This window comes from Alternaria metachromatica (genome assembly GCF_023757995.1).
Source record: "Alternaria metachromatica strain BMP 0045 chromosome Unknown scaffold_13, whole genome shotgun sequence".
NCBI lineage: Eukaryota > Fungi > Ascomycota > Dothideomycetes > Pleosporales > Pleosporaceae > Alternaria > Alternaria metachromatica.
Genome location: NW_026055504.1, coordinates 60133 through 75221, shown reverse-complemented (window position 1 = coordinate 75221; position 15089 = coordinate 60133). Strand labels below are relative to the sequence as shown.

Genomic DNA, 15089 nt, shown 5'->3' with positions numbered 1-15089 from the left:
AGGTTGACGTGGAAGAGTACTGCGAGTGTGTTGCATACGTCGATGATCTGGAAAATGCCTTTGATTCGGCCCTGCTTCGCGAAATTGGGTATATACTCGGGACCAAAACAAATTACTTACAGCCAATCTTCGCCTTCCCTCCAAAGAAACGGTGCTTATTACTCCAAAACCCTACTCTCTCCATTCTTCATACCCTGAAAGTGCACATCCTCAAAGACATCCCCATCTTGTGCTCTGGCCTCTTTCAATGCGTCTTCCACTGTCCACACCTTTCGGCGGAGGAACCAACTTATCAGGCCTCCTCCTTTCTTCACCTCGTCATGTGTTGCGACCCAGTACTTTGCTCGAAGTATGCGTTGTGCGAGGATGCCGTTCTTTGCGCCAAGGTTGAGTTGCTGGGCAGAGGATATAGAGACATCGTGGAGGCCGTGTAGGAAAGCGAGGGTATGTAGTGGTGGGTCGGCTGTGGCGATGGGGCTGAGGGCTTCGTGAGGGATGCCATGTGGTGTGTAAATTACACATTCCGCTTCCTCGCCGTTGATGTTAGACGATAGTTCTTCCGCTCCGTCGCCATTTATACTGAGTGTAGAGAGACGCTTCTTAGGCGTCGCTGTCGACAGGAAGGGATGCGTGGCGAAGGTTATTAGGAGCGCGGAGTGGAGGTAGAGAGAGTCTCCGGACGCTGTGAGTCGCGATATGCTGAGCCATGAGGGGAGTGGCGAGAGACTGTAGTCGTGCCAGTCGGAGTGGTCGGCGAAGGTGGGTGTTGTTATTACTGTGCGGAAGTGGTTCCAAGAGGATATGAGGTTGGCGGCTTGCTGCGGTACTCGTCAGCTCAAATTACCTTTGATCATGCCGTATGAGAACATACCTCTGTCGCGAGCACAGGCACATCACGATGAACCTCTAAAAGCGTCTCCTTATGGCAATGGTCGGTGAAGTCGTGGCTAACAGCCACACAGTCCACATAACTCTCCTCATCCACCTCTTCCACCTTCCTCTTTTTGCTTCTTCCCCTGCCTAGTCGCAGTCCTCCAGCCATTATTTCCACTTGTCGTGCTAACTCCTCTACTTCGGCAATGCTCTTCACGGCGCTCTCCGTCGCGTGGAATTGCTGACTGAACCATTTCGCGACATCGCTCTGCCCACCGACGAACCACGGATCTATCAAGACATTGTAGTATACCCGGCTCCCGTGTTTGACGGCGTTTGCTGGGCGCGGTATCTGAAGCAGCCAAGACGAATCGGCGTTCAGGTGGTGGAGGATGGGCCGGCGCGTTGCGAGCGCGCGAACGACGGCGTCGCGAATCTCGAGGTGGAGTTGTGAAGACGGATCGTCCATGTTTGGAGTGTGTCGTGATATGTTCGCGCTGATTCTGCGGTTGCGCTAGATGGACGCGCCGGATTTGCGCACTTCAGGGCGACATCTGGCGCGTCGAATGTCGATACAGATGCGACGAAAGGGCGCTAGTGGAGGCTGGGGAAATCGTGGCGATGACGCACGGGCGACATGGAAGGCCCTCGTTGCCTCATTCCATCCTCACGACCTCACTCAGCCTTGCGACATTCAGACAGTCAAGTCACAACTACTTTTGTATCTGTGTCAACGAATGCACTGGGTTATCTTCATCTCGGAGCGACGATATGATGACATGGACCCGGTCATAGGAATGATTCCTCAATCGAATCAGTCTTCGCCCATCAACTTTACCTGTCTTCGCGCCATGATCCAGGACGTCAAGGCTTTGTTCCCCCCAGGATTATTGTGCAAGCCGAGTTTTCTGGTTTGTTTCTTGGACGTAGCATCTCACGCTCGGTATAACGAAACCACAACTGGTTGCATCCTGATGGGCTTACGCACTACTATTTCGATGATACGGCTAGCTCTTTTACATGTCTAGGACCGAAGACACGAAAGGGCATCGACCCGAGTTACCGTTGATTGCAGTTTGTGGGAGACCTCCCCCTGAAACTTTTATCTCTATTATATGGTAGGAGCTTGTAAGCATCATCAGTGTCATTGATATAGAGTTTGCAAGAGACGGAAAGAACGGAGATGAGTAAAAGGATGACTGACCAGAAGTGTAGTCCAATGCCGCAAAGCAACTGAATCTCCCTTCTACCAGTCATCTCAAACGCTTATCGCGCTCGACGGCGTTTAGTGCGCCATCTTCTCTGATGTCTGCCGTAAGCCATTACTCTACAAAAGTATTCTACTTACAACCCTCGATCCTTCTGCCTATCTTGATCGCTGAAGAAGATATGAAATAAAGCCGTCTCCTAGTGTGTTTCTTACTAGTAAACTTGTTGAGTCTGTCTAGACTTGCCGTCCAGCCGACAAACTTCAGCGAGTATTCGCTACACCCTAGCACATACAAGCCTTTGCGACAGCCGATGACAAAGAACAGTGCCCATCCAGGCCATCGCATGCAGTCATCCCGCTCCATCGACTAGCCCAACAAGTCTCTCAACATGAAAGCTTGCTTGGATGAGCAAGTTTTGAGCATGTCGGTGCCAAATGTCGGTCATTCGTCTCATATCCAGAAATACGGAGTCACCCGCAGTGTCTTATCGCAGGATTTGATGAAAGCCATCATGCGCAATTTCACGATGCATGTTCGTGGGTTGACGATGTGAAAGAAATGTTCGCGTGCACTGATACGAGATAGACTATCGATTGCGCGGGAAGACTGCCGAATGCGGCAACGTCGCTGGTAACACGAGTACGGGGTTGCATAGATTGATCGTACGTGCATAAGCGCGTTGTTGGCTCTTTTGCGCCAGCCAGTGCTGGTATCTGAGAAATATTGTGTGAGTAGTTTTGCTGACGTCATTGGGTGCTAGAGCTGTTTGTTGGTGTCGCACATGCTTCGAAGCCACTGCGTGTTCACGAGGAAAGATGAGCAAGTACTTTTGAAGGAGTGACAAAAGTTGGTCATAATTTCTGTCTACTACTACTAAACTCGTACCCGTCATAACCATTCTATACCAGTTGTTCGTTCAATATAAACAGTTGAAGAGGAGAACCCAAACGCGTGAAACCCATGATAAAGCAGAACTAAAACGCTGGAGCTATACAAGGCGAGGGAATGAAGGCTCCAAGACAGAAGAGCTACAGCAATTGTTTTGCCGTCAAAACACCTATGCCGCCCAAAATCTTTGCTTGATAAGTGAAGAGAAACTGCTCAAGCTACCTGAGTAGCTTAGTAGTGGGGGTAGGCGACGTAGCCGGTGGGCTGGGGGGTCACCTTCGAGGACGAAGGAGTGTTCACGGGGTAGTGAGCCGCCGAGCTTGAAGGGGTGGCAGCGGGGTACTCCTTAGTGGACGAGGAGGGGGTAGCAGCTGGGTACTCCTTGGTGGAAGAAGAGGGAGTGGCAACTGGGTAGCCCTTGGAGGAAGAGGGGGTGGCAGCCGGGTACTCCTTAGTGGATGACGAAGCGGTAGGGTACGCGGTGGGGTAGGCCTTGGAGGAGGAGGGAGTGTGGATTGGGTAAGGCGCGGACGAAGCACTGTAGTGGATCGAGCTACCGGAGGAAGGGTAGGGAGGCTTTACCTCAGAAGAAGGCTTGGGACCAACAGGGTAGGGCTTGGTGGAAGCTGAAGGCTTGGGGCCGACTGGGTATGGCTTTCCGGACTCTGATGGCTTAGGGGCCTCCGAGTAGTGCTCCGCAGGAGTGGATGGCTTCATACCCTCGGGGTAGGCAGAAGGGGCTGGGCCGGGAGTGTAAGCTCCACCGACAGTGACGGTCTTGGTCTCGACTACGTGCTCAGTCTTGGTGACAGTGACCTGGGCAGGGCACTGAGGAGCGGGAGGGACACCGACAGCGTAGGTTGGCTTAGGGGCCTCGGGAGTTCCAGCGGGGTGAGTCTCAGCGGGGTATGTGGGCTTGGGGGCATCGGGGGTGCCTGCTGGGTAGGTTGGCTTGGGAGCCTCAGGAGTTCCAGCGGGGTGAGTCTCGGCTGGGTGGGATGGCTTGGGAGCCTCGGGGGTACCAGCTGGGTACGTGGGCTTAGGAGCTTCAGGAGTTCCAGCAGGGTAAGTGGGCTGGTGGGCCGAAGGAGTCTCAGCAGGGTAAACGGGCATGTCAGATGTGGGCTTCGAGCCGTGGATGGTCGATGTCACAGTGACAGTGTTGTAGGTTGGGGTCAAGTAGGTTGAGTAGATGACGCTGGAGTGCTCTCCGTGGCCAACAGAGGTGCTGCATGGCACCCAAGCTGTGTGGGTGGAGGTGAGCGTGGTCGTAACGTCGCCGTGGGGGTACTCAACAGCCGATGAAGGCTTAGGAGTAGGCTTGACGTAACCAGTGCCGTAGGAAGAAGCGTGGTAGACGGGGGTGGAAGCACTGTAGGCTGGGTGAGATGCGCTGTAGACAGGCTTGGAGGCACTGTAGATGGGAGTTGAAGCGTGGTAGACCGGGGAGCTCTCGGCAGGCTTGGAAGCACTGTAGACGGGGACAGAAGCGCTGTAGACCGGAGTGGAGGCGTGGTATGCGGACGAGCTCACTGCAGGAGTCGACGCGCTGTAGACCGGGGTGGAGGCGTGGTACACCGACGAGCTCTCAGCTGGCTTGGAAGCGCTGTAAATGGGAGTAGACGCGCTGTAGACAGGGGTGGAGGCGTGGTAGACCGACGAACTCTCAGCGGGCTTGGAGGCGCTGTAGGCGGGGACAGACGCGCTGTAGACTGGAGTCGAAGCATGGTATACCGATGAGCTTGCGGCAGGAGTGGATGCCTCGTAGACCGGTGTGCTGGCTGGGTAGTGAACCTCACTGCTGGGTGTGGACGCTTCGTACGGCTTGGAAGAGGGAGTCGAGGCGTGGTAAGCACTGGGAGTGGATGCTGCTTCATACGGCTTTGAAGAAGTTGGTGCAGGCTGGTATCCAGTGGGGACAACCGCTGAGTAGCCGTATTGAGGCATGGCCAAGGCCGAGCCGACGAGGGTAGCAGCAACGTAAGAGTAACGCATCTTGATGGTATTGCTGATTTGAATCCTAGGTGATTGATCCGGAAGTTGTCGAGATGGTATTAAGTATTAGAAGACTTTTGTGAGTACACCGTAGCGAGTGTTGGTGTAGGAAAACTGTATGAAAGCGAAGGTGATGGTTGGTGGATGAGTATGATAGTTGAGATGGCACGAAAGTTATATACCGTAGTCCCCAGAGTCTATACGCTTCCATGATGGCTGACGTCGATGCCGTCTCCACTTTGTCAACACGAAGTAACATCTCGCCATGTGAAGGGCTCCGCTCTACGTACGAGCTGTCGATAGCGTGAGCAGCCCGACAGTAGCATCAGCGAAAAAAACCGCAGGGGTTGAGCGAGTAGAGGCACAGCCCTACCGCACAGTGATGCCGGCGCTGCCGGGATGAGCGACCGTTGTGGGCTATATTTGCACCACGCTTTGGCCGTTTCCGGACTAGCGCGCGGTTGTCATCCACTCACGGCACCCGGAGCGCGTATCGCATCACCCTCATCTCAGTCCAGCCCATCGTCCGTCAGACCTCAACAACAGCCGTTCGCGACCTTCGCGCATTCGGAGACACTGCCGGTGTTGCTACACTACCCACGTTCCGCTCCCAAAGATAGCCGGCCACGTTCCTGAAGATCCACCAGGGCCGTAGCCTCGGGCGACCCACGAGCCGGAGCCTGAATTTTCCAGATGTCTACTACCAGCCACCGTGGAGGCTATACCTAATCGGGTCTTTGATAACAGACCCTCGGTGATTCGGATGAGTATTGTATTATCGCCTTTCCTCATTGCGCAGTCAATACTTCCTTACTCCATCGCCAGCGACGCCACATATGCTGACTTGCAGTTACGAGATGTCGGCTTTACCCTCCAGGGTTACCTACGCGAAGAACAAGCAATCCATGGATGCGCTGATGGTCTGTGGCGTCCGACCTGGCATGAACGTTGCACCGCTGACCCAAGTCTCTATGCATATGAGCATCGTCCGTCATGCCCACTGGCGAATGCGGCAGAAAACGTTCTATGCCGCGTCCCAGGAAGCTATGTGACTGAACCTGCAGTACTCTGCGCGAGTAGAGCCGTGTGCGCACTGACACGAGATGCAAGCGTTGGGTTGGGCGAATGCCTCCCCCCTCCACCACGCTACTCGTATTTTCCAAACGACAGCCACTAGGATCACTACCTCCAGGAATATACCGGGCTATTAGGAAAGCTCGGCTATATAGCATATCAGCCACATGCATCACACATCGAAGTAGTGCTGATTGTGCCCACAACTCGACTTGCCTCCGCTCTTTGTTGAATCTGGTGGAAGCTTATTCTCTCAAGCTTCTCACAGATCATAGCAAGCAGAGTACCTCAGACAACAAAACCCTGCACAGATCTGCAGACTACACTATGCTAAAACGAACGAATCGGAAAATCTGGCGTCAATGTAGGCCCCAGAGTTTTCGGTTGTCCCTTGATTGAGCTGGGAGCACGATCAAGATTTCGGTACTTCTGTTACCAGAACATTCGAATGCACCGGCGGATCTTGTCTGGCGCCTCAGCGATGCCGTATAAGCCGTTCGCAAACACGGCCGCTGTCATTTACGTTTGACTTCGTCTTATGGCTTGAAGGACTAGCTTCATCTCAACGAATGCAAATTCGCAATAATATTTTGGCGAAACAGCGGATTCACCCAGACAGCCATCTGTATCCATACCGAAGTTGGAAGAGAACTTCCTGCTGATCACAAGCTCAAACCGGATGTTCATACCAGCGTACCTTCACCGAGTTCGCAAGAGGAATATGGTCTGACGCAGTTTTCGTCATGGCGTGGGTAAAATGTCGTGATCATTGTCAACTCAGCGCACTGTCATGCGATATTTTGCTGATACGAGCATCAGCATGGTCATTCCACCGAAGAGTGCCATTATTAGCATCGGATGGCGGTCCAGCCACACTAGGCTATCGCTCTAGATCCAGGTCTCGATACTGTCCAGCGCACAGCAACAGGCCGTTAGTACCCAGCTCCCACGAGGGAACTACAGCCAGACTGTCACCACACTAGAGCAGGAATGCGATAAAGGCATTGTAAAACCTGCACTATTATCTCCAGGTGCAGCGAAGCTGTGAGATTAACGCATGTTGGGCTCAGTACAGGGCTTGGTTTGGCAGCTTGGCACTATCAGGACTTGGGCTGGTAGCGATGACGACGGGTCCGGTGTCCCCGCAAGAGGCAGAAGCAACAGCCTGAGGCTACAGCATACTCGCTAATTTCGGAGAACAGTCACTACCGTTGCAGCATGCCGAATACACGGGGCACAGATACTTCTCCAACTTTGCAGTCCTTATTGATCACAAAGGAGGCAGTAACGGTTGACTTGATAAGATTCACTAAAGGTGGGCGGCGCTCAGATCAGCTACTCTTAGCACCTACATCAGCTTCATTCTGTCTGTCGTCCGCATCCATCTCGTTCAAGGAAACTCCTAGCAGGTCTGCTGCTTACATTAAGATTAAAATATGCAAAGTAAGTAATCTAAGGTCAACGTACGCTCTAGGGCGTCAAGTTACGAAGCAGGCGTCGAGGCTATTATCCGCTCAGCTAGGATCTCTACAGCTGCTCCTAGGCTGTCCAATACTGCCATAGCTGGATAATCATGCGCGAGAGCGCACAAGGTCCAGTGAAGGTCATTGCACAAAACTGGGAGCTCATCATAGCGTCCATCGTTCATGCAGCTGAAGATGAACGTGAGACGATTATGAACTTCAGTCTCGAACGCTTCGAGAAGTGGGGCTGAAGGTATACGCGACGTTATTGTAGCTGCTGCATGTGGTTCGCAATGAGGCTGAGTGAGTGTGAGATCGGGTGCGCTGTCCCAAACAACATCAGTGAACATATCCTCGCATGTCAGGTGTGGAGGTAAGCTCGGCATCGTTGGCGCCTCTAAGCCATGTTCAACGTAGGTCCCTCCTTCTTCGTCTTCGTCATCTGAGAACCCTTGTTGGCGCTCCTCAAGGGGTTTCGCAAACCTCCGGTAATCAGCAAAGCCGATAGAGTCCTCTGAGGAAGACGGGCTGGGCCAAGACAGCTGTTCCTCGTCGACCGTGGACAAAGGCTCAGATGCAGGCACGAGCTGAGTAGCAAGTGTCAGCCGTGGAAAGCGACGTTGGCGGTGAGACACATTGCTGGAGTACAGCCCAAACGGTAGACACTGTTGGCGCACAGCTGATTGGCTTTGAAGATTGGGCTGTGGCGGTGCTGGTGGTTGGCCAATACCTGATGTGAAGTCAGACCAGAATCTGCTCGGACAAGGGTCATCTCGTAGCGATAGCCGGGACTTGCGGCCTTGATCTTCTAGATTGAGACAGCTGTGTTCCTTCAGCTCAGCTGAGTCGTAATCCTCATCACTGGGGATGTCTCGGTGAATCACCGGACGCGGTCGGTCTTCTTGCATCGATAATAATTGGTTCAAAGCGGTATACGCGACGCATTTGTGCGTTTCAGCATCGACATATGCTATTTCAGAGTACCGAGGTGGTGACAAACCTGGTTTGTCGTTTGTCTCCGATGTCTCTGAGACATCGTCGCTGTCACAGAAATCTGAGACATCGTCCAAAGTGGGTGAGTACAGCAGCGGGCCGCATGCGACAGAGGCGTCCATATCTGGTGAAGTGGTAAAGGAAGTGTCTAGAAGGACCTGTGATTCTTTCGTGCTGTTTCCAGAGCCTTCTTCCATGTCGAACATGTCCACATCAACAAGCTCGTCTATGAGCTCAAAAATGTCTTTTGCCGTGGGATACCTCAACGATAGATCGAAGTCATCATACTTGTCAGCGAGAACGAAATTTTCTCCTGGCACACAGCGAGTACCTCTCTTGTTGTCTAAACAGGTACACTCGCCATCATGGCAATCGCCAAGGAAGCAAGCAGTTGCGCGATAGAGGTCTTCGATATCGCGGTCGTATTCGACAATTAAAGAGCAGGTGGTGATGTTACGAAGAGAATCTCGTCCCGGAAGAAATAGATCATTAGTAGCATATCGGAGGACGGGGTCGTGCTCGAGTTGCCAGCGCTCCTGAGTAGCTACGTCTCCCTCCGTGGCCGACAGGGATGGGTGTGTCAAAGACCGACCTGGACGGCTACATGTGAGCTCAGGAGTGGTATATCGATCTTCTGGAAAAACCGGGGCGGCGTCGGGGTCCAACGCAAGTGATCCATCATCGTGTAGTTCATGCATCGCCAGGGACGGTTGAAGTTTTAGATCACTGGTATCGAGCAGATCTGGAGCCAGCAAACGTTCCTGACGATGTATCAGCGGATACGTCGCTATCTCAAGTAAAGAGCCAGTAGTAAACATACTGCGGTTGGCTAGATCTTCGTCGCTGGCATAAGGAGTCTCTGCATCGAAGAGCAGCTCCACATACGCAGGAGCCCTGCAGAAAGAAGCGCAGGCCGGCTGCTTGTCCTCTTCGACTGGCTCCAATGTAGTGATAGTCGACATTGTCCGGGTCTTTGGTATCGATGATGACTCATTGACTCCTCCTGTAACGAAATCGAAGGAACCGATGCGCTTCAGCAGAGGCGTTGTAGACTGCCCGGTTGCTACAGATTCCCACTGCTCGGCAAAGACTTCGTCAGCGTCGGTAACTTCTGCAAAGACATCCAGGTAGGCGTTTCCATTCTCTGTTTCCTCTATGACGGATGCAGAGGAAAATCGAGGCAAAGGTGTAAGTGACTCAAAGGTCGAAGGCAGTTCAAATTCTTCGAACCGAGGAGGAGTTAGCCGTCTACCAGAGGCTCGTACATCTTGAGGCGTAGCCGAAGAACTCATAGTATGGGATCTGACTTATACAACAGGATATCGACGCGGAACTAAATTCGAGCTCCTGCTTTCACTGATCACCGGAATCAGTTGCAGGATAGTAATCTGGGCGCAAGGGTGCTGATGGCGTCCAGGGGCTGAGCAAACTCTCGCGTCTCAGAGTGATAAAGGACTAGACGTAGACATAGGAGGATCTCGTATACTTCCGTTGAGGATGTACGTTGTGTAGTCTTCAAAAGTGCAGTGTGAAATACCAGGGTCGTTGTTATTAGTACTACAACATTGTTTTGCGAAACTCTTAGCTATCTTGGTGCGGACGACAAACCGACGTATGGATACAAGCAAGTTAAACATATTTCGATGCGCAATCGATATTCATGCTCGAAAACCAGCCTTGACGGTCGCCTTTCGGCCGGAGGGCTCCGCATCCGCAATGCCAATTTTGATATAGAAGCTCTCGGCAAAGACAACAACACGAACGAGCGCATCGAGCCGCTCATTCGAACCGTCCCCAGCGGGGTTTGTGGTTATCTTGTCATGTAGTAGAGTAGATACGGTAGTGCTAGTGTGTCCTTCCACGTCCTGGTGCAGCTTCCAGTTTGGGGCAGCCATAGTCGCACAACGCTCAACAAGCGGCACGAGGTATTTACACGCCAGCGCAGATCAAATGCAAAACATGGCTGGAGCCAAGCATACGGCTAGCAAAGTCTTCCCACACTGACGCGTCGCGGTAACTTCTTAGCGAATCTCCACCAATTTGATGCCAGGTGTTGATGAGTTAGACTCAACTTTGCGCGCTTGGTGTTGTAAGACCTCTCACGTTTGCCAATAGCTGGAGGCTCCAAGTTCACATCTCCGGGCTTCTTCTTCAGCTGCAGAAAAGGCTTTGTAGTTCTTCCTTTTCTCTTGTCTGAGTGTATGCTTTTCCCATTCTTTCATCACTTGTAACGTTGCTACGACAAGTGCCGGGTCCACAGTCGTCTGACGTATGTAGACAGATTCATCAGGGGCATAACCTCCGCTTGCATCGACATGGCCATCCCAGAAGCAGTGATCTGCCACGATACCACCATACAGCGGATCAGGATTGTTCCCTATCGCGGCGAAGAGCGCATGTCTCAGCGTGTCGTAGCGTGAACCGTGGATAGAGGAAACCTTGGTGCTTGTAACCCACATATATGCACGTCCGTCCGGACCGATGAAGCGCAGTGAGTCGTAATTGAGCGCATGCACGTAAGTTGTCAGAATGGATCTTGCGTTTGGGCCACCTTGGAGTAAAACTTCCGACTTTCGTAGATTCGTCCTGGGGTCCAGCTTTAATTCGTAAGACCATGCGGTCTGCTGTGATTTCGGTACCTTCTTTCCTGACTCTGTCGGCTCCTCGGGGCATGTCATTGTCCACGAGAATTTGGGACTACGGAAGCTGCCAGTCGTGCTTTTGAATTTGAATGTAAACGCCGGTGGGACAGGATTACGTGCATGTTCAGAGGGGCGTATTGTTCGCCATGCACACGACTCTGGCGTGTCCAGCCAGCTGGACCCGGATGACCGTTTGCTTTCCTGGTAAGCATGCAGTGTAGAAACAACGGGTGGAAGGTTCCACTGAGGCGGATACGGTGCTTGGCGGTACTGCTCGAGATACCCTGGCAACGACATTGATTCTAGTGCGACTGATGGGCGTCTAATAGGCTGTTGTAGCCGTTCCGTGGGCTGTTGATCCAGCAAGACTGGAATTGGTAAATTCTCAAGCGGTGACTCGAGATCTTTATCCGGATGCTGCTCTATTACCACTTCTGGTAAGGTGCTGAATAGATTTGGATCTCGCGCTTGTTCGAACGATCCAGGACTCCATGGTCCGGCGGCCGCTCCGACACTTCTCGAATGAGGTCGAAGCGATTGTGCAGAGCGTTGATGAGCCAGAGGTAGAGGCGCAAGCTGGGTGGTCACTGGCGCCATGCTTACTGGTCTCTGGTCGACGAAGGATGAAACGCTTTTTGAATGTAACCGCAAAGCTTGCGCCGATCGCTGTTGATGTAGGAGTGGTGACAGACGCAGGGAGCTGGGCGGCATCATACTGGCAGGGCGTTCATGTTGGCTTACTGCACTAAGCGATCTCTTTCGAACCCCTTCCACCTCCAAATGCTGCATCTTATGCGCGAGCAGCTCATCTTGCTTCAACTGCTCCTCAGACGTCGTAGTTGGTGGAGCTGGAGGCAAAGGCGCTGGTAGCTCTGCGATAAAAGGTACTGGCGCATTTTCGCTGTAGTGTGGTTGTATATATGATCCTGGGGCAGGTGCATAATGTCCATAGTATGAGTGGTTGGGCGAAGAGGCCTGCGAGTATCGGTTGTATGGGTACGCTGGCTGTTGCGGCGGCGACTGCTCGCGCCGATGTGTCTCCCAGCCCTGCCACTGGGGATTAGGAATCGGCGACGACATGGTATTTCCTGCTAAGCTGACGTCTTGGGATGAGCAGCGCAGTAGGGAGTAGGGCTGACGTCTTCAAGTATAGGAAGATCTGCAAGATTTCGCCCCATCCCAAAACATGTTAATCAACACGGGGCGTTGTTGTACAGTACGCGCTATGCGCAACGCGCATTACCCCAGAAAACGGGAACCTTTGGGGAAGATCTCAATGAGAATGATCGACAGAAACAGAGTATGTCTTAGTAAGAAGCAGACTACGCGATGTTTGTGATGCAAGCGGAAAGGGCGAGCGTGTGAAGGAGCGGGTGCCTGTTGACTGCAGCCGCGGGCTGCTGGGCGCCTGAAACAACGCCTCAAGCCATGCTGACGGCGGCTGGCTATACTTGAGGGCGTCCCTCATCCACTGTAACGATGGAGCAAAACGACACGACCCTTGGGTGTTTCCTGCATCCACTGCATCATTGAGTAGCGGGGGACGATGTGCGATTGTGGGTACGCGTGGGTGGGCGTGTGCCCTATGTTCGGGTCTAAGCGTACCAGGCCCCAAAACTGCGAAGCTGGACGATTCGTCTTGCATCAAAAGAGCAACATTATATCAAATACATTGCAATGTACTGATACAGATTCACATCACTTTGCACAGTGTACCAAGAAGAGCATAGCAGAATGTAAGCGGCAGGCGGCAAGCGTCACGGTTCCTGTCATCTCAGTGGTGGGAGAGAGCTGCACGAATGGTTCCTCTATTGAAGAGCGAAGCACTTCACTTCGTCTTGGAAATGCTAACAACGTTTCGCAATGTACCGAAAGGCAGCACGTCTGCTATCCTCTTCTTACTGGCGAACAGCATCACCAACCTATCCAACCCACAACCCCAGCCACCAGTGGGAGGCATACCCCACTCCAGCGCCTCGAGATAACTTTCGTCAATAGCGCCTTCACCGTCAGGATGGAAACCACGCTGCTGCATGAACTTGCGACGCTGTTCAAACGGAGAATTTTCCTCTTCGTATGCGTTGACGTATTCGCGGCCATGGATAAACAGTTCCACGCGAGATGCAACGCGTTGTCCAGTAGCCTCGTCAAGATACGACTTTGAGAGTGGAGAGAGCGCTTCAGGATGCTGCGTGATGAAAGTGGGATTCTTGCAGAGCGGCTCGATGTATATCTCAGCAAGAGTGTCGAGAAGACGTGGAAGTGTGGGGTTGGGCGGAACGGGGAGTTCCAGGTCGTCAAACAGCTGAAGCAGCTCCTTGGAAGCGTTCGGTGCTAACAGATCAGGCAGCTTGCGACTGCAGGCTTGCTCGATGGTGGATATGAAGGGAAGCCGAGCGAAGGGCTGTGCGAAGTCGATGTCTTCCGGCGCCGCTAGGGTAGGGAAGTACGTCGGCCTTAGCGACTCGATCGCAGTATGGAGTCCATGTACCAGTTGCTCTGTCCTGGCGACGACAGTGGGTAGTGTCGCGCCAACTTCGTAGAACTCGCAAGTCGAGAACTCTGGGTTATGCGTATTGTCGACACCCTCGTTTCTGAAGGCGCGTCCGATCTCGAAGATCTTGTCTTGTCCTCCAACAATCAGCCGCTTGAGATTGAGCTCAGGTGCTATCCTAAGCCGTACAGGGGTGTTGGACACTTCATTTGCGACAGTCTCGAAGGGTCGCGCAATGGCACCTCCAGCGTTGACGTCGAACATGGGAGTCTCCACTTCCAGAAACCCACTTTGTATAAAGTATGTGCGCACGTAGTCGTAGATCAGCGCTCGCAATCGAAGAACATCGCCAGGCTCGTCGCTCGTGAGCGCGTGGATGTGGGGTCGTCGGGCAAGTGTCTCGGCATCGTCAATCCTCTCTGGGAGGTGGTGAAGGCATGGCGCAAGGATTTGAGGTACATCAAGAGCAAGGACAGAGAGTTGTCCAGTAGATGTCTTCGTAGGGTTGCCTTTGATAGCTATGCGGAATCAGAGTCTGATCTGAAGCTAAATGATTTATCTACTTACACACCCAATCGCCAATTCTGGCGACCTTCTTGAAACTCTTGAAGCTCTCATCTAAGTCATCTTGCGACGTGAGCTTCTTGAGCTCCACCATGACCTGCAATCGCTGGGTGTCGCGTTCGATATCGAGGAACATCAACTTGGAGCCGAGCAGCCGCACTGAGCGCACCCTTCCTGACATTGTCAGAACCAGACTGATGCTCATGGGTGGTGCACCCTACCAAACACAGACACGAGGTCCTCCTTCGTCTCCTGGATGCCATCGTACTTGGCGTTGAAGTCGCGTATCGACAAGTTCTGAGCATCCGCAGAGTGAACCAACCTGGGGTGGTAATCGCCCAACGGCTTTACCTTGCCCAAATGCTCCAGGCGCTTCTGCTTCTCGACGTCATGCGGGCCGGTGTATGCATCGGCGGCTAGGCTCTGAGCAAAGCGCCGCTGAATAGCGAGGTACGCTCGAGCATGTTCCGGTTTAACGGAGCGACTAGCCTGGTGAAGGTATGGGCGGAGAAAGCTGAGGACTGGGCGGCTCATGGTTCCTTTGTCTTGTTAGCTACAGGTCGCTAACAATGCTTCGTAACATGTTGCAATAGAGAGTGGTTCAGTAAAGGGTATGGTGAAGTCAACCGCCCGAGGGCGTCATTCGCAACGGTTCTAAGGTTGTTTTGGATCATCATAGGAAAGGATGTGTATGAAATGAGAGCTCTGGACTTACTTTTCTCTGGAACATGCCTGTCATGGCATGCAATGACAAGCAGTGAAGAAGATCAAGGTGAGAGAACTTCACAGCTCGGACGGCGGCCCACCCAGCGCCCGGAGTCTAACCGTTAAGCGAGGATAAAGCGTCCATAAAGCTCTTTGAAGCGTCTGTGCTCTTTCACGTGACCTCTAG

At 52.8% G+C, this 15089-nt stretch overlaps 4 protein-coding genes across 4 annotated transcripts; all 4 read right to left on the bottom strand.

The window, feature by feature from the left end:
• Nucleotides 1-158: 158 nt before the first annotated feature.
• On the bottom strand, nt 159-1342 carry J4E83_006059 (uncharacterized protein; the record flags this gene model as incomplete). The annotated part of the gene is made up of 2 exons (XM_049332974.1): nt 159-818; nt 872-1342. The coding sequence occupies 2 exons, from the start codon at nt 1340-1342 to the stop codon at nt 159-161; spliced, it is 1131 nt and encodes a 376-aa protein (XP_049187664.1).
• A 1861-nt stretch (nt 1343-3203) lies between these two features.
• Nucleotides 3204-4967, bottom strand: J4E83_006058 (uncharacterized protein; the record flags this gene model as incomplete). Its single annotated transcript, XM_049332973.1, has 1 exon — nt 3204-4967. One exon carries the CDS (start codon nt 4965-4967, stop codon nt 3204-3206), a length of 1764 nt encoding a protein of 587 aa, XP_049187663.1.
• Nucleotides 4968-9220: 4253 nt separating this feature from the next.
• On the bottom strand, nt 9221-9789 carry J4E83_006057 (uncharacterized protein; the record flags this gene model as incomplete). The annotated part of the gene is made up of 2 exons (XM_049332972.1): nt 9221-9258; nt 9318-9789. 2 exons carry the CDS (start codon nt 9787-9789, stop codon nt 9221-9223), a joined length of 510 nt encoding a protein of 169 aa, XP_049187662.1.
• Nucleotides 9790-12967: 3178 nt separating this feature from the next.
• On the bottom strand, nt 12968-14731 carry J4E83_006056 (uncharacterized protein; the record flags this gene model as incomplete). Its single annotated transcript, XM_049332971.1, has 3 exons — nt 12968-14151; nt 14201-14371; nt 14419-14731. The coding sequence occupies 3 exons, from the start codon at nt 14729-14731 to the stop codon at nt 12968-12970; spliced, it is 1668 nt and encodes a 555-aa protein (XP_049187661.1).
• Between the last annotated feature and the right edge of the window lie 358 nt (nt 14732-15089).